Genomic DNA, 18,926 nt, shown 5'->3' with positions numbered 1-18,926 from the left:
CACACATACAGAGAGCATGAACAGGTGGGAGTTGTCTTACCAACTCTGAGAGGCCAATTAAGTAAGAGGAAAAAAAACTTTTGAAGGGATAATCAAGATAGCCCAGTACAGACAGTTTGATAAGAAGTGTGACAATACTTACAAGGGGAGATAGATTCAATGTTTGTAATGGCTCAGTCATTCCCAGTCCTTATTCAGTCCTAATTTGATTGTATCTAGTTTGCATATCAATTCCAGCTCAGCAGTCTCTCGTTGGAGTCTGTTTTTGAAGTTTTTCTGTTGTAAGATAGCCACCTGCAGGTCTGCTATTGAATGACCAGACAGGTTAAAGTGTTCTCCCACTGGTTTTTGAGTATTATGATTCCTGATGTCAGATTTGTGTCCATTAATTCTTTTGCATAGAGACTGTCCAGTTTGGCCAATGTACATGGCAGAGGGGCATTACTGGCACATATCACATTGGTAGATGTGCAGGTGAACGAGCCCCTGATGGTATGGCTGATGTGATTAGGCCCTATGATGATGTCACTTGAATAGATATGTGGACAGAGTTGGCATCGGGCTTTGTTACAAGGATAGGTTCCTGGGTCAGTGTTTTTGTTCAGTGATGTGTGGTTGCTGGTGAGTATTTGCTTTAGGTTGGGGGGTTGTCTGTAAGCGAGGACAGGTCTGTCTCCCAAGTTCTGTGAGTGTGAGAGATCATCTTTCAGGATCGGTTGTAGATCTTTGATGATGCGCTGGAGAGGTTTTAGTTGGGGGCTGAAGGTGACAGCTAGTGGTGTTCTGTTATTTTCTTTGTTGGGCCTGTCTTGTAGGAGGTGACTTCTGGGTACTCGTCTGGCTCTGTCAATCTGTTTTTTCACTTCAGCGGGTGGGTATTGTAGTTTTAAGAATGCTTGATAGAGATCTTGTAGGTGCTTGTCTCTGTCTGAGGGATTGGAGCAAATGCGGTTATATCTTAGAGCTTGGCTGTAGACAATGGATCGTGTGGTGTGTCCTGGATGGAAGCTGGAGGCATGTAGGTAAGTGTAGCGGTCAGTAGGTTTCCGGTATAGGATGGTATTTATGTGACCATCGCTTATTAGCACAGTAATGTCCAGGAAATGGACCACTTGTGTGGATTGATCTAGGCTGAGGTTGATGGTGTAATGGAAATTATTGAAATCATGGTGGAATTCCTCAAGGGCTTCTTTTCCATGGGTCCAGATGATGAAGATGTCATCAATGTAGCGCAAGTAGAGTAGGGGCGTTAGGGGACAAGAGCTAAGGAAGCGTTGTTCTAAGTCAGCCATAAAAATGTTGGCATACTTTGTCCTCACCCACAACTATTTCACATTTGGGGACAATATATACCTTCAAGTCAGCGGCACTGCTATGGGTACCTGCATGGCCCCACAGTATGCCATAACATTTTCTATATGCATCCGAAGAAATGGGCTGTAGCCCACGAAAGCTTATGCTCTAATAAAGTTGTTAGTCTCTAAGGTGCCACAAGTACTCCTGATCTTTTTTTAAAGATTTATTAATTTATGAAAAAATGAGTTATTTACAAGGTTAAAACAGGAAATATACACACACAAATGAGAGAGCTTTTTAAGTCCAAGACTGTAATATAAGCTTCTATAATAAGCCGCTCTGTGTCCTTTACGGCTGACCCGTGCCAAGCAGCACGGGGATCTCTTGCTTATGTTTAGGAATCTTTGACCCCTCAGAGTCCAGACAGCATAAAGAAACCTAGTTTCTCCTTGTCAGGGATTTTTATCCCCGTTCACCCCAGAATCCAAGCTGAAGATGGGATGAGTTCATGCACAGGCCTCCCCTTCCTGGAGGGAGTGAGGAATGCAATCAACAAGGTCTCTGTCCTTTGTTACACAATACCTCATTTGCCTTTAGTGGGCCACCTTGTGTGCAGTGCAAGCACTTTAATTTAATGCTTTTTCCCCCTGTTTGGCGAGTTACACAATTACAGAGGTTTACAATGCAAAGTCTCAATATAACTTTATACCATGGGATACATATATTATAAGTAGGATTAATACATGCAACATCCTACAAGTATTGTAACACTAATATCGATTTTAACTATGCTAACCCATTGATAAGCCAAACTGGATTCCAGCTGTACATATGTCAGTATTCAGTGAGGTCTTGGGCCTTGGCATGAGTTGGTGCCTGTTCTGCCAGCATCTTGGGGAATAGAAATTGTATGGCGGGCCATAAATGCTCACAAAATTGGGGTTGGGGTGCAGGAGGGAGTGAGGGCTTTGGTGGGTATGCGGGCTCCAGGGTAGAGCCAGAAATGAGGAGTTCAGGAGGGCGCTCTGAGCTGGGGCGGGGGAGTGGGGTGTGTTTGGGGGTTGAAGGCTCCAGATGGGGGTGGGGGCGGGGGCTGAGGATGAGGGGTTTAGGGTGCAGGAGGGTGCTCTGGGCTGGGATTGTGGAGTTTGGAGGGCGGGAGGGGGATCAGTGCTGGGGCAGGGGGTTGGGGCATATGGAGAGGCTCAGGGGTTCAGGCTCTGGGTGGTGCTTACCTCGAGCGGCTCCCGGAAACAGCGGCATGTCCCTTCTCTGACTCCTATGTGACAGCGTGGCCAGGTGGCTCTGCATGCTGCCCTGTCTGCAGGCACCGCCCCTGCAGATCCCATTGGCTGTGGTTCTCAGCTAATGGGAGCTGTGGGGGCAGCATGCAGAGCACAGTCCCCTGGCTGCCCCTACACATAGGAGCTGGAGGAGGGCCATGCCGCTACTTCTGGGAGCTGTGTGGAGCAGCCCCCAACCCTGCTTGCCGGCTGGAGCGGAGCAAGCTCCAGACCCTGCTCCCCAGCAGGAGCTTGAGAGCTGGATTAAAACGGCTAGCGGGCTGGATTCGGCCCGCGGCCCATAGTTTGCCCACCCCTGCTATAATGTCTGCTTTCTACCCTTCATGTGACATCTCAAGATAGAACTGTTGAAGGGTAGTTGCCATACGTGCTACTGACTATAATCTTAAAAGAAATAGTGCCATCTACTGGAAGTCTGTTGCTTCTTTCTAAAGCAGTTGAGCGATGAGAATTGCTAGAATTTCAGTAGCTGGAGTCCTGATTGGTTTTGGGGTTTTTTTTCTCTGAATCTAATGTGTGAGTGTCTAGAAAAGTGAAGGTATTAAATTTTAGTCTTAGCAGTTACTCAAAACAAAACAAGGATAACTAAATGTAAATACAACTATCAGGTTATGCTTCTACTGGATTCTTTGAGGACGGATGAATAAACAAGTGGACAATCTACTATTTTGCACTGTCTACATATGCTCTGTCGTGTGTGCGTGCATTCCAGCTACTCTTGTTTGACCTCAAACTGAGTATTACCTCCTCATATTTATACAGCAGTTAACATCAGAACCAGAAAAAAGGTGTTCTTGTACCTTTGATTGCGTATTGTAATTTTATATAGGTAATCTTAAGGCTCTCCGAGCTCTGGTCAAGTGAAAAAATTCTCTAAGTTATATATTGTGATATCCTCTTCTTAGCACTCGGATTTCTCTTACTGTCTTTTTATTTCAGTCTCCATTTTGGATTCTCAATATTCCTTCAGAAGAGATGGCAAGAGGACTAATGAAAAGGACAGTATGTGCAAAGTAAGAGTTACAAATTATGTACATCTGGGCAACATGTTCAGCTATTTTGTGGCATATATTTTTACATAGAATCTTTATTTTTAATTTCAAGGTTGAAACTTTGAAAATGTGTACACATTGTTGAAATGAAATATGACTGATTGAAAAGAATCAGTCTTTATTCTTTAGTTTCAAGTCTCTTTAGCAGTCTTATCTTGTGTTCTTCATTGCAGAGTACAATACTTATTTCTTCACATTGACAACCTTGTGACAAATTTGTTTGGACACCTTGTGCCATGTTAAGTTAGTGACTTTTTTGAAGGAGAAAGGGGAGAGAGATTTTTAATCCGTTTGGGTATATTTTTATTTTTACATCAGTTGTAAGTGATAGATAAGAGTTAAACACTGACTTTAAAAAAAGAAGGGGTATAGAGTAGCTGCTTCCTGGCTTCACTCTTCCACTCCTGAATGCTGAGTCCTCAGCCTGTGGAGCTGCAGCAGAGAGCCTTCCAGCAGGTCCTAGGGGTGGGGGAAGTGTTCCAGGGAGCTAGTACTATTCTCCCTTAAGATGAGGTCTCCTTGTTTTGGCTTGTTTTGGAGAATACGGCCCTATATGCTTTTCAAACTGCAGAAGGCTGTGTCCATTATATGGCACTTTGCAGACCAGACTCAGTAGTCTGGGGGCTGAAAAGAAAGCCGTATGTCTTTTTGACTGTCGATTGCGTCATGTATTCAGTTTCATCTATGCTGGGCCATGAGTGTGCTCATGCAAATGCGCCTTTATATGGTAAAATATAGTTGTATGTCATTTGGGGATAAATTCTGGTCTACTTCAGACAACAATGGGAAAGGAAATTGATTTGTTTTCAGCAAAATGTTTTTTTAAATTCACCTAAGTGGTGGTGATCTTTTATAAAGGGTGCCTTCAACAAATGTAGTTCTAATATTAAATAACAAAAGAATAATTAAGGATATCCCTTAGAAAGAATGAACCTGGTATAGCTGCTCGTATTTTTTTCACCATTGTGCCCACACACTAGTTTTAGTATAAGGTTGTTGCTGGTTTTCCAGGTTGCTAGCAATGAAGGTGATTAAGTATTGTACTTGGAAGCACTATTAAAAAAAAACCACAACACCCGCAACAAAAAAACGAATGATGAGGTCTTTGACAACAGATAGATAAATAGGTGAGATGTGGGCCTAACACCTTTTTTTAAATATCCTTCTAACATTAAATCAAATGACAAAGATTAATATTCAGTTCTACTTAATGCAGTTTATACTGTCAGCATTTCTTTAGCTCTTACCCTGAGTAATTTAAAATCTCACAGTAGATAGAAACACAGATGCTGTGAGAAGAAATAGCAGACTGTTAAAAAATGTCCTATTTTCCAGGGGAAATGCAGATTACAAATTTAGCTTTAAATAACACTTTCAGGAACTGAATACATTAATAAAATGACTTATTCTGAGTGGCTTTTGTTGTTGCTTAATAAAATATAGCTCATTTGCATGTCAGTTTGAGCTAACTAGAACCTTTGAGCATTTTGAAAAATTTCCTTAAGATGTTAGACCCTGATCTTTGAAAATAAAGTGATATGCAGTGACTAATCCTTAGATATTTTGTAAGAGTTCTTAACATGTTGTGTTCTGCAACTGCATCATAAGAACGTATAGCAATATATGGTACCATTAAGGTTCCTGGTACTGAAAAAGGGATTTTATGACATGAAAAGGCCATTGGATTAGGATATTTGAATGGGAGGAAAGATAAACTATGGTGTGTATAACTGTTCAAAAGGAAGAATTAGGGCAGGGGTGGGCAAACTTTTTGGCCTGAGGGTCACATAAGGTTTCAGAAATTGTATGGAGGGGCGGTTAGGGAAGGCTGTGCCTCCCCAAACAGCCAGGCGTGGCCTGGCCCCTGCCCCCTCTCCGAACCCCCTGCTTCTCGCCCCCTGACTGCCCTCCCCCCCCCGGGGACTCCTGCGTCATCCCCCCTCCTCCCCCCCGCTGTCTGTCCCCTGACCGCCCCCGGACCCTCCACCCCTAACTGCTCCCCCGCTGCCCCATCCAACCCCCCCCCCTTCCTGACTGCCCCCAGAACCCCTGCCCTATCCAACCACCTCTTCTCCCTGTCCCCTGACCGCCCCCAGAACCCCTACCCCTGACTGCCCCCCACTGCCCTATCCAACCCCCCCCTTCCTGACTTGTCCCCCCCCAGGACCCCTGCCCCATCCAACCACCCCTTCTCCCTGACTGCCCCCAGAGCCCCCGCCCCCGTTCAACCCCCCTGTTCCCTGCCCTCTGACCGCCCCCACCATCCACACCCCTGACCACCCCCCGAACTCCCCTACCCTCTATCCAACCCCCCTCCTCCGCTCCTTGTCCCCTTACCACGCTGCCTGGAGTACCGGTGGCTGGTGGCGCTACAGCCGTGCCACCCAGCTGGAGCCAGCATGCCCCGCGCAGCACAGAACATCGGGTCAGCCCGGGCTCTGCAGCTGCGCTACCCCAGGAGCTTGCAGCCCCGCTGCCCAGAGCATTTTGCCGGCGGTGCAGTGAGCTGAGGCTGTGGGAGTGGTGGGACAGCAGGGGAGGGGCCGGGGGCTAGCCTCCCCGGGGCAGGAGCTCAGGGGCCGGGTAGAATGGTTCCGCGGGCCACATCAGTTTGCCCACCTCTGAGTTAGGGTAAGGTGTCAACTCTCATAGCTTCCAAGAGGATTTTTTCCCCTTAAAACTGGCAGTATAGAAAGCAAAGGAAATCCATAAAAAGTTGGTGGTGTTAATGATCTGTCTCAAAATGGCATAAGACAGAGCATCTTAAAAATGAGACAGAACCTCTGATGGTAGCTGGTCCCATTATACCCTGGGCATTACAGCACAGTATAATGCTCAGGTATAATGATACCTAACCACTTTGAAATAGGTAAAGAACAGAATTTCAGCCTGAATGCTCTTTCTTGAACATTTTAAATGTGAGTGAATTTTTGTAGGTGAGTCATGCCTGGTAGCATTAATTACTACCATCGTAACATTGTTAAATGAAGGATATTTTTTAAGGATCCCATAACATAGGAACTAAAATTTGCATCTCAAGCATGTGATGCAAGAGAGGGAAAGCGTCACTGAGGCCCTAATTAACAAAACGAGACCCCGTTTCCTGAATCAGTGCCTGAATGTGTTGAGCAAGAAGACTCGATGTGAAATATGGTGTTTATTTTATAAGGCATCATTTTCTTCACTGACAGCAATCTAATAATCATGGAATTTCCAGGTCTATATTTGAACTGTGGGGTCACGGAAAATCTGCAGAGGAACTGTACACATCTCTGAAGAACTACCCGATGGAGAAGATGGTATGTGTATAAAAATCTAGGTGATTAATTTCACAGTCACACAGGCTAGCATTGCAATTTGTACTAAGCAAAAGATGTTTTTTCTTTATTTTAGGTTCCATATCTACAGTCAAACTCAACATACAAAATACATATTCATGCATTTAACAAAACACTGACACAAGAGGAAAAAATTAAAAGGATAGATGTAAGTGGATTTTTTAAAATCTATTTTCAACTTCATGTATTCACGAGTACTACAATGTTAACACATTTACGCTTGTGTTGGGATTTTCAAAAGGGTTTAAGGGAGTTAGTTACCCTAATCTTGTTTGAAATTGAATGGGAGCTGTGTACCTAACTCAAAATCTGTTGAAGATCCCACAGTTAGTACTTTTCCTAATAGATCTCACTCAAAACCTTTTTATGAAGAAAAACAAATATCAGTGTACCTATTTTACAGATGGGGAAACTGAGGCACAGAGGTGTTAAGGCCAAAATGTTCAAAGTTGGATGGCTAAAGTTAGGCAATGGACTTCTGGACACAGCACCTCTGGAAATCTGGCCACGTTCAGGTGCCTTTACTTTAGGAATTTGTGTTTGGAAAACTTTGACTTAAGTGGCTTGTCCAGTGTGATACAATGAGTTAGCTGCAGAGCTGAAAATAGTCTTCTGATTCCTGGTCCTGTGCCCAATCTGCTGGACCATGCTGTCTCCTCATTAACTAGAATAGTGTTTTAATCAAGAAGCATTGGTAAACGAATGGTCATTTTTGTATATTCCCATGGTCTTTTAGAGAAATAGTGACTACTGTACTTATGCAATCTTTATAACCACCTATTTTATATACCTTGCTGAAATTTTCACTATTGTTGATTCTAATTTTTGTGGTGTTGGGTTGCAGTAAGGAAGTTTGAGCAAAATTCCTTCAGCTGTTTCTCACTTACAAGGGAGTGGGGTGAATCCTCTCCCTCTCCTCTCACCCCCATTATGGCTAGAATATTTTTTTAAGTGGCTACATGAAAAATGTCCGAATTTTTAAACTAGACCTTGGTGTAGCTATAGTCCTTACTGAGAGCAGGTACCTTTTGGCTTGACTTGAAAAAAAAGTTTTAATTTGAAAATTCCATATTTAGTATTCACAGTAGATCTCTTTTAGAAGTGAGCAATGCACATGTAATAATAAACACAGTGGCTCCTGACCTATCTTCAATCCAAAACCATTCAGACTTTCTTTATACATCAGAAAGAAGCTAAAGAGTGCAATCTCAATCTTCTTGTCCCCTTCCCGGTTTTCTGGTAACTTTTAATGTCTTATTAACAGATGTTTTGTTTTTCTTGTCCTGGCTATTTAAAAATTTCCCCAGGAAGTCTAGAATTTGTTTTTGCTATTTATACAGGCTCTGGAATTTCTGCCATTTGAAGGGAAAGTGAATTTAAAAAACCCAGAACATATCTTCTGGATTCTGGAAGATTATGGAATGGACCCTAACAACATTCCAAAAGAACCTCTTGATTTATATTTTGGTAGATGGGTGAGTGGTAAAAACTATATCACGTTTTAGTAATTCGCATAATCAGAAAAGCTAGATTCTAGCATCATTACTTAAACTTTATTTTTTTTAGAAATTAAATGTATGTAAATTTAAGGCTTTAAAAAAATAAGTGATAAATTCTCTGCTTTTTAAAAATTTACTAGTTGTTTATGTCATATATAGTATAATGCAATGATAATGCAGAATTCTAGGAATCCTTATTGTGAGTAAGAAAAGGCAGGTTAATTCATCAGTGCAAACAAAAATGAAAAGATTAAGGTGTCTGTGAAAAGAGATTAGACAATGAGAGACCCAGTGAATTTTAGTGCCACTGTACATCCCCTTTATGGCAGCTCTGCCAGCACAGAGGAGCTGTAAACCTGTCCACTGGGGAGTTCTCCAATATAGGAGCAAGTCTCTGCAAGGCACAATACTGGCTTAATAGTACTACACAGCCTCCCTGTGCTACCCCCAGAGTAAAGTTGTGTGGAGGGAGGTATTTGGCTGAAGCACCACTCTCTAGCTGTTCCAGGATCTCTGAATAACTTCCTGAAGCTATAGGCAGCTGGATCCAAATTAAGGCATCTCTGAGGCTGTTCTAACCTGGCCCTAGGGACTCTAAGCGGCCCCGGATGACACCTACGTAGCAAACATAATTCTGGGGTGTATTAGCAGGAGTGTTGTAAGCAAGACACAGAAAGTAATTCTTCTGCTCTACTCTGTGCTGATTAGGCCTCAACTGGAGTATTGTGTCTAGTTCTGGGCGCCACATTTGAGGAACAATGTGGACAAATTGGAGAAAGTCCAGAGAAGAGCAACAAAAATGATTAAAGGTCTAGAAAACATGACCTATGAGGGAAGATTGAAAAAATGGGTTTGTTTAGTCTGGAAAAGAAAAGATTGAAAGGGGACTTAATAGTTTTCAAGTACATAAAAGGTTGTTACAAGGAGGAGGGGAAAAAATGTGTTCTTCTTAACCTCTGAGGATAGGGCAAGAAGCAATGGTCTTAAATTGCAGCAAGGGAGGTTTAGGTTGGACATTAGAAAATCTATCTAACTGTCAGGATGGTTAAGCACTGGAATAAGTTGCCTAGGGAAGTTGTGGAATCTCCATCATTGTCGAACCTGCTCTTCAGAATCTCCAAACACCTATCAGGGATGCTCTAAGATAATACTTAGTTCTGTCATGAGTGCAAGGGACTGGACTAGATGACCTCTCAAGGTCCCTTCCAGTCCTATGATTCTATGAACTTGGGACCTCAGAAGTTGTTGACTCAGCGTAAATCAGAAGTTGAGGTTCATAGAGCAGAACATTGGAAGTGCCGGACTTTGTCCCCATCTACACTATATAGGAAGTACTGCCATGTTTTTTAAACTGGCTGGGACATGTTCATCTGATCCATGTACAATAAAAGTGATTGATTTGTGTTCATACAGCAGTGTCTTTCACAATACGGCCATGGTTCAGTCACATTGGCATGTCCATATTCTACCATGCTACCTGCCTAACTATATTTGTATCAGTGCATCCTGAGAAAATCTGAACTAGTCTCTTGTACTGCTTCAGCAAGGATAGAGCATCCAGAGGTCCTGTTCACAGGTAGGACACTCTTGGATGTCCTAGTGCAAAAAAAACTAGAAGGAAGGAAGACTAGCCAACCTGTTTACACAGACTTTGATATCTGGACAAGACCCCTAACCAAGTAGTAAGATCCGATTACAAGAAGACAATTGTGACCACGTGGGCTGCTAGCAGAAATAATACTTGGTTAGCTCTTCGTTACTAAGAGTATTGTCCACCTCTGTCACTAATGTAGAGAAGGCCTTGAGTTGCTGCAACACTGTGAAAGGCCTAAAGTCATTGTTGTCCCATCTGTACTGGCTTTTTAACAATATTTAAACATAGAAACCTGTTTTTGATTCTACTATGGTTTGGCCAGACAGTTTGTATTGGATTGAACTATGCTGGCAGATTAGTGTTCTAATGTGGTTTGACCCTGCCTATGTTGGTTCTGTCCAAAATGTGTTAGAAATATGATGGTTGAAATTCTCATTAAAAATGTTTGCTATTTTTTTTCCCAACAAGTTCTGGTCTGAAGACAGTTTGCTTTTAACAGCACTTAAACATAGCTTATAAACATAGCTGGAAAACCAGTGTATCTAGGACCTTAATGTAGAACTTAAGTGTTTTGTGTGTGTAGCCATGCATTTACATAAATACATTAATATATTTGAATTTTTTTAAGTTTAGCTTTAATTCTGAATTTTCTGGGCGTAACCAGGTGGCTTGCATCTCTAGCGTATGTCTGCATTGCATCGGAGAGCAAGCCTGCTAGCCTACGTCTACAGACTTGTATTGGTGGTGCTCACGCTAGTGCATTAAAATTAGCCATGTAGACATTGTGAGTTGGGCTGGAGCTTGGCTTCTCAAGCCCTCCTCAGGCTTCAGCACAAGCTGCAATGTCTCCAAACAAAGCTACTTTTTATTGTGCTAGCGCAAGCCCCACCAGCACAAGTCAGCGGACCTAGGCTGGGAGGCTCACTCCTGGATGCAGTGCAGACATACCCTTATGGGACAGAGGCGTGGGTCCAGCTGACCCTCCTCACTAATAAGGTGACCAGGTGTCCGGTTTTTGACCGGAACACCCAGTTGAAAAGGAATCCTGGCGCTGACCAGGCCGTTGACTGTCCGGTTGGCGGCGCCACCCTGTGGGGCTGGCGTGCTTTTTGCTAGCTGCCGAACCGTGCGGCTCCCAGGAAGCAGCTGGTGTGTGTCCACCTCGTTCCTATGTTTAGGGGCAGCCAGGGGGCTCTGCACACTGCCCCCGCCCCAAGCGCCGCCCCCACATCTTCCATTAGCCGGGAACTGCAGCCAATGGGAGCTGCAGGGGCGATGCCTGTGGACAGAGCAGCATATAGAGCCACCTGTCTACGCCTCCGCATAGGTGCTGGAGGGGGGGAACATGCCGCTGCGTCTGGGACCTGCTTGAGGTAAGCCCCACCCGGAGCCTGTACTCGAGCCCTCCCCCCCACCAGCGCCCCTGCCCCAGCCCTGATACCCCTCCTGCCGTCCAAACCCCTCAATCCCAGCCCAGAGCCCCCTCCCACACTCCAAACCCCTCAGCCCCCGATGCTGGCGCCCTCACCCTCCATCCTTTGCATCCCAACCCCAGCCCGCACCCTGAACCCCTCATTTCTGGCCCCACCCCAGAACCTGCACATCCAGCCCAGAGCCCATACCTCCTTCCACACCCCAATCCGCTGCCCCCTCCCATACTCCAAACCCATCGGCTCCATCCCCCAGCCCAGAGCCTTCTCCTGCAACTCAAACCCCTCATCTCTGGCCACACCACCCAGCTGGAGCCCTCACCCCCTCTCTCATCCCAACCCCCTGAGCCAGCACAGTGAAAATGAGTAAGTGAGAGTGAGCAACGGTGGGGGGGGAGGAGGGGAGTGATGGAGTGAGTGGGGGTGGGGCCTCAGAGGAGGGGCGGGGCATGGGTGGGGCCTTGGCAAGGGTGTTCGGTTTTGTGCGAGTAGAAAGTTGGCAACCCTACTTACTAAGGAGGCACATCTGAACAGGGATCAGCTGATTCCCCTGTAAAAAGTAATAGGAAATGGAAGGGGGTAGGCTGAGAGAATTTCAGGGACTGCCAGAGAAAGAAAGCCTGGCAGTGGCTTTTGGAGATACCTCAGGGCAGAGACTAAGGCCAGCAAGGTAATTGCTTGATGTTTTTGTATTTTTATTTTTGGTTTGTTGTTTGGGGGGTAGGGGAGGGAAAGCCAGAAGGACCTGCAGGACTGATCTGGTTTGAGTTTCCTTGGGGAGCCCTGAAGAGAAAGGAGGAAGGTTGAAAGTGGGGGCCTGCGGAGCAAACTCAGGCCACAAGAGGATGCCCCAAAGGCAGCTGACACTATAACAGTTGGTAATTGCAACATCCCTGTAATTGATGTATAGCCTAAAGTCTGGGAATTTTACTAATAGGCCAATTCTTTTATAGAGAAGTCTCATTTCTATATTTTCAGTGGATTCAATTCAGGTGGCATACTATTCAATGAAGAATGCCTGATATTCTGTTTGTGATGTAGTATTATTAAGGCTGTTTATTAGTCTACTTATGTATTATATCCAGGGCCATCACATTGATTTTTTCTAAATGTTTCTACAGATTGCAGATGGGCAAAGGGAGCTTATTGAGTCATACAGTGTAAAAAGGAGGCATTTTATTGGGAACACAAGCATGGATGCCTGCTTGTCTTTCATCATGGCAAACCATGGGAGAGTAAAAGCAAATGATGTCGTGTTTGATCCATTTGTTGGAACAGGTATTTCTTTTTCTACTGCTGAAAAAAAATTGGGTATTGCTTGCTTTATATATGTGTGAAAAGTAAGTTCTTCAGGGGAGGGGCTGTCTTTTTGTTTGTTTGTACAGTCCCTAGCACAGTGAAGTTCTGAGGCTCCCGGTCTTGGTTCGTGACTGGGTGCTGCCACAGTACAAATAAGAATAATTATAAAATCAACTGCTTGGTTATTTCCCAAAGTCCTGTAGGGGAAGTGGTTATAACTTCAGAAGGACTGGGTAGATTTGCTGAAAATGTAGAACAAAGTACCTTCTCAATTCTTTATTTACCTCGAGTAACATTTTAAAAAGTGCCTAAGTCCCATTTTCAGAAGTTATGTAACTGCTTAGGAGCCAAAGTCACTATGACTGTCAATAGAACTTAAGTTCCAAAATGATGTGAAATTTGAAGTTAGACCCCTAAGTCGCTGTAGGAACTCACAAGGGGCAACATTCTTAAAACATTTTTGTAGGGGAGTTGTTAGGGTAGTATTGAAGAGCAGAGAGCACCCCCGACTGTACACATTAGCATGGCAATTGTGGGAACACATTCTTCAAGGGTGGAAATAATGAGCTCTTCCTTGTGTCCTAGGGAAACGTGGTGACAAAATTGTCCACTTCTTTCTCTGACTGAGGTTTTTTTTTCCCTTTTCTGACAAGTCAGCAGGGGGAGCTTTCATTCCATTTATTGGATCACTTGTGAGGCATTCAAGTACCTTTTCCTGCACCTTGTTTGAATTTGAAATGGAAAAGCGTATGTTTCAGGATGTGCCATTTAAGTAGATTATGTCAAGATAATTTCATCAATTTCTTCAAAGGATATAGATGAAGGAGGGCAGTGGATGTGACTTAGTGAAATCTAGGTGAACTTTGATCAGGTATCCAGAAGGAATTAGGGGAACAAGAAATGATCTAAAGGTATCTGTGCTAATGTAGATGGGAGGGGAAGGGAATGTTTAGTTGGCAGGAAGGGTCCAGAGAATGAATGACCATGTTATATGTTCTTTATCATCAATTTTGTATTCTCTATGATTCAGTTTTAAAGCGTGACTATTTGATATAGGTGGGAGGTAAAACAAGAGACTTATTGAGTGGTCAGTTCATGTTTCCTTTTTTGCAATCAAGAAAAAATTTATTAGATGAGCCAAGTACTCTTTCTTACTCTCTTTAGAGGACTGGGTGGTATATCATACTTGGGGACAGGGCTAGCTAAATTTGTCTTGACTTTCTGGAGGCACTGCCCATCTGTTCTGGGGGGTTACAGTCGAGAAGGGAAATGGGTGAATCCTTTAGGGTGAGTAACCTTGTTTTTCCCGGATCCAATTAACAAAGAAAAGTGGAGGACAATTTTTTTTCTCCTCATTTTTACTTAATTTGAATTCATTAATTTATAAGCGTAAGAGGTTTTTTTTTAAATGCTCTGAAATGGCATATTTAGCATGCATATTTAATGAGTGTTAAGAATACACAGATGGTGATGGGTAGCATTTGATTAATGTAGCTGTGTGAAACTCCTCTTCAGATTACAGCTAAAATAAAAATCTGTATTATAAGCACAAAGGGTCAGATTGTGAACCCCTTACTCACATTGGTTAGCTGTTGACTCTTATGGAACTGTCCCACTCACTAAAATGGGAAGATCTGTGTGCATAACCACTCAGCACTGTGGGTCGCAGGTTCAGAGTCTGGCCTATAGTCACAGTGTAAGGCCTTGTACTATTATGTTAGGCTTACTGTCATGGACATCTCCTTAGTAATAATTTAACCCAACAATGCAGTTTCTCTTTGGAAGTACACTACTGCCATCCTTCTCCTTATTTTGGAAGCTGTTCAGGGCAGAGGGGAAACACTTGAATCCCTTTTATATACTGTTCAGATGTAGCATGATTTCAAGGGTAAATCATACATATATATACCCAAGACAAATGGTAACTGTACACAGTCCTATCCATCATAATAACTGGCTCATTCTGGCCATACTTGGATAACTTTAAAGGGACACTGTCAATTTAAAATCTAATTATAAAAATGAGTTAGAATTATTTCAGGTACTGCATCTGACACTGTCAGTTGTTGTGCTTTTTACAATTACATTTTTCTAATATTTTAATTTCTCTCCCCTGTTGCTGTGTGAAGCATTCCCACAAACACGGACACTGAATTTACACAAACTGCTGTGAAATGGACAAAGTAAACTAGGAAAAACTGAGAACAATATTTTCCCCACTCTAATATTTTACTTTAAATAACCTTAGGGATAAGTTGTAACAATAGAAAGTTTAAAAAAACTATCAGAAGGAAGTGATTTTTAAACTGATATCCATTTAAGTGTATTATGGTAACCGGAGGGGAGTGTAAGTGCTGAACAAACCAGCTCTTCCCAGATGTTTGATTCTGTAACCCAGCAGGATAGAAATGTAGCACTGGAAGGGACTTTGAGAAGCCATCAAGTCCAGCCTCCAGCACTGTGGCAGGACCAAGCAAATGTAGACCATCCCCGATGGATATTTATCCAACCTGTTTTTTAAAACCCCCAGTGGAGGGAAGGGGGGATTCCACAACCTCTCTTGGAAGCCTGTTCCAAGGCTTTACTTACATTTTTTCCTAATATCTAACTTAAATCTCCCTTTCTGCAGATTATGCTCATTATTTCTTGTCCTACCTTCAGTAGACATCAGGAACAATTGATCACAGTTCTCTTTATAACAGTCCTTAACATATTGGAAGACTGTTATCAAATCCCCCATCAGTCTTCTTTTTGCAAGACTAAACATGCCCACTGTTTTTTATGTTTCCTAATAGTCAGGTTTTGTAAACCTTTTATCATTTTTGTTGCTCTTCTCTGGACTCTCACAAATTTGTCCACATCTTTCTTAAAGTGTGGTGCTCAGAATTGGACTCAGTACTCCAGCTGAGGCCTCACCGGTGTCAAGCAGAGCGGGACAAGTACCTCCTGTGTCTTCCATGACACTCCTGTTAATAAACCACAGAATAATTTTGGCCTTTTTCACAGCTGAGTCACATTGTTGACTCCTATTCAGTTTGTGAATTAACTCCCAGATCCTTTTCAGTAGTACCACCACGAAACCAGTTAGTCCCCATTTTGTAATTGTGCATTTGATTCTTTCCTTCCTATGTGAAGTACTTTGCACTTGTCTATTGCATTTAATCTTGTTGATTTCAGACCAATTCTCCAATTTGTCAGTCATTTGGATTTCTAATCCTGTCCTCCAAAATGCTTGCAACCCCTCCCATCTTGATGTCATCTGCAAGTTTTATAACCATACCCTCTATTCTATTATGTAAGTCATTATCTTGGCTACTGCAGTGTCGTCTTGTGAAGGTGGCCCACATCTCAGGGTTTTCATTCCATCACGTTTTAAGGCAATGCCCTTTAGTACATGGGAGTGGATGCCTGCTTTGCAGAAATGGGCACCCTTGTGAGCAGACCGTACGATCAGCCTCCAAAGTTAAACGAAGGTTCAGTGAGGAGAATAAAAGGGAAAATAGTGTTGGCATGCAGGGGACCTCACAATAATATTATTTCTAATAGAAAGGGGCAACTGCCATCTGGGTTACAATCAGAGTGGTCCATGTGTTTTCAAATTTCTCAGACTCAGGTAGCAATATCCATGACAGCAGGCGATACACTTTTATCTTTTCTTTGCAGGTGGTCTTCTTATATCCTCCGCACGGTTTGGAGCATACGTGTGTGGTACTGATATAGATTATAATACTGTCCATGGATTAGGTATGTTATATATTTTCTTTCTGAACAAGTTAATTCTAACTCTTCAGTATTTAAGTATCTTTTATAGCAGGTATTAGTAGATCCAGGTATGAAAGGAGTATTCCTCTTCACAGGGTTTGTTTTGTGAAACATCTGTGATATATCAACTCATTTATGGATATAGTCTAGCTAGGCAGTACTCTGAATATTAAGGATCAGTAAGATATAAAGATGGGATTTTTTTTTAAGTTTTCTAATACATGTAACTAGTTTAACTGCCAATCCAACAATATTGAGTGATGGTATCTGGAGTGGCAATGCCTGGCATGGTTCAGTTTAGTGGTAAGATTAGCAGGTAGATTGGTTTGGCTAACAGTGATGTCCCAGAGCCAGTGAGTCAAGGGGACAAGCATAGTGAGGTTCTATCCAAACTTCTTAAACGTGACTGAATGAGGAGGAGTTGGGCTTTGAGATCGGTGTTTTCTTTGCAGTGGGTTGGAACTCACTAATGCTCAATTTTAAGTATTTTGGCTTTAATACCAGTTTGTATTGGCAGTTTTTGTTACTAAAAACTGTTTAACTTTTTTGAACTTTTTTTAGAGTTGTCTAGTTATATTGATAGTGCAGTTCAAAGTAGTGGAATTCAATATTACAACTATATGTTCCCATTGAGATATTATGCCTTATGTATTTCTTAACCTGCAAATATTCAAGATGAGAGAAAATTATCTTCATATTAAAGTTAGATACAGATGTGTTCTCTCTTCCTGTTAAATTCCAGAGAAGTACTTTCATGGTGAGAAATGACTGTTGGCTTTATTGAATCCCTTTAGTTTTCTGAGTTAAATTAGGATAAAAGGTTAGCCACTGTTAGTCTACCATAGGAATTAAAAAAAAAAAAAAAATAGACCACTGCTAGTACTAGTGGCACCATCCTGTTTTGTCGTACAGTAGTTATTTTCTTAGTAGTTTTCAAAACCTGAAGTTCTAACAATATTTTTGCTACTCTGAAAGATTCTTGTGTAGATTAAATTTGATGTATGAATAGGGTTTTATGTGATGTATGTTAGCATAACATGAGTTCCTTGTAAACTTTCCTCACAATATCTCTGTGAAGTAGGGGAGTTTAATTGAACTATTCTTCCTCTCATTTGCATTATGGAACAACGTAACTGAAATAGAAGGCTTGACTAGAATAACTTCTGATACTTCAAAGAATCCCGACAGCCAGTTTCCACAATAAGTAGAACATGTCTGGTGACGAGATCTTAAATTGTTTTTATTTAAGGCAACTACTCAAATATGAATCCTATGAAGTGTTGTGAGATCTACTGTTGAAAAGCATTATATAAGAGCTAGGTAATATTATTATTCTTTTAAAATAAATAATGAAAAATCAGAACATTTTTGTCACATCTAATTTGCCTTAAATCAGTGGTTTTTCATTTGCAGACCCCTGTGGAAATCTTAGACATAGTCTGCGGACCACAGGTTGAAAACCTCTGCCTTAGACTATGCCTTTTATTTTCTTGTAGGCAAGGCTAGCAGGAAGAACCAGAAGTGGAGAGGACCAGATGAGAATATCAGAGCTAACCTTCGGCAGTATGGTTTAGAGAAGTACTATCTTGATGCACTCGTTTCTGATGCATCAAAACCTATATGGAGGAAGGAAATGCTTTTTGATGCAATTATTACAGATCGTAAGTTGATTAATGTCCTAAATATATATGATTCATAACAGCCTAACTGTGGTATCCAAAAGATTGGAACTTGGCTCTTAATTTGTGTAAACTGGAAAAGTTTGCATCTACCATCTTGACATAAGCGTGGCCTGCTGGAGACCACAAATCTGCTAACAGAGTGTGCTGGAATCTGTGATTTCCACATTAGAAATGATGAACATCACAGGCAGCATTGTAGAAATTGGGGCTGCATTTTGACCACTTCTACATTTAATCTGAGTATGTTAAATACCTAATGAAATATGGACCAGTGTATTAAAGCATTGTAACTATAACATTTCGTTTTTTTGTTTCGTTAACTTATTTCCACTGAAAGAGTAGTATATTTCTGAATAGGAACCAATCTTATTGTCTCCTATACTTTTACTGAGTCATACTTCTTTCTACGTTAGGAGAGGTTTCTGTTCAATTTTTAAGTTGTACTGCATTGCTCTTGGGCCTGGATTCAAACACTGTTGAAGTCCATGGAAAGGGTCTGACCGACTTTAATCATGCCTTCGGTTAAGGCCCTGAAGTGCTCATTGAAATGATTTCAAACAAACTCTAGTGCATCTTCTGCACACTTGACTACCAGCAATGGTAAAGATCTGAAAGGTTCTCTGCTCTTTTGAGTCTCTTTATTAGACGCTATCTCTCATGAGCAGGAGAC

General features: G+C 42.2%; 1 protein-coding gene across 5 annotated transcripts in view; it reads left to right on the top strand.

Annotated features, from left to right (window-relative positions):
* TRMT11 (tRNA methyltransferase 11 homolog) overlaps window positions 1-18,926 on the top strand; it is a 52,203-nt gene that overhangs the window by 5,372 nt on the left and 27,905 nt on the right. For 2 of the 5 annotated variants that reach the window (XM_054024041.1, XM_054024042.1), the window contains 7 exons: window positions 3,540-3,613; window positions 6,870-6,951; window positions 7,046-7,138; window positions 8,331-8,465; window positions 12,635-12,791; window positions 16,476-16,556; window positions 18,071-18,235. In XM_054024041.1, coding sequence (XP_053880016.1) covers window positions 3,540-3,613; window positions 6,870-6,951; window positions 7,046-7,138; window positions 8,331-8,465; window positions 12,635-12,791; window positions 16,476-16,556; window positions 18,071-18,235 — 787 coding nt within the window. Of the gene's footprint in view, window positions 1-3,539; window positions 3,614-6,843; window positions 6,952-7,045; window positions 7,139-8,330; window positions 8,466-12,634; window positions 12,792-16,475; window positions 16,557-18,070; window positions 18,236-18,926 lie in introns of all 5 variants that reach the window. The other 3 variants (XM_054024040.1, XM_054024039.1, XM_054024043.1) reach the window with 2 other exon arrangements.

This window comes from Malaclemys terrapin, chromosome 3, assembly GCF_027887155.1.
Source record: "Malaclemys terrapin pileata isolate rMalTer1 chromosome 3, rMalTer1.hap1, whole genome shotgun sequence".
NCBI lineage: Eukaryota > Metazoa > Chordata > Testudines > Emydidae > Malaclemys > Malaclemys terrapin.
The sequence above is the reverse complement of the archived record's forward strand: the minus strand, read 5'-3'. Positions and strand labels throughout refer to the sequence as shown.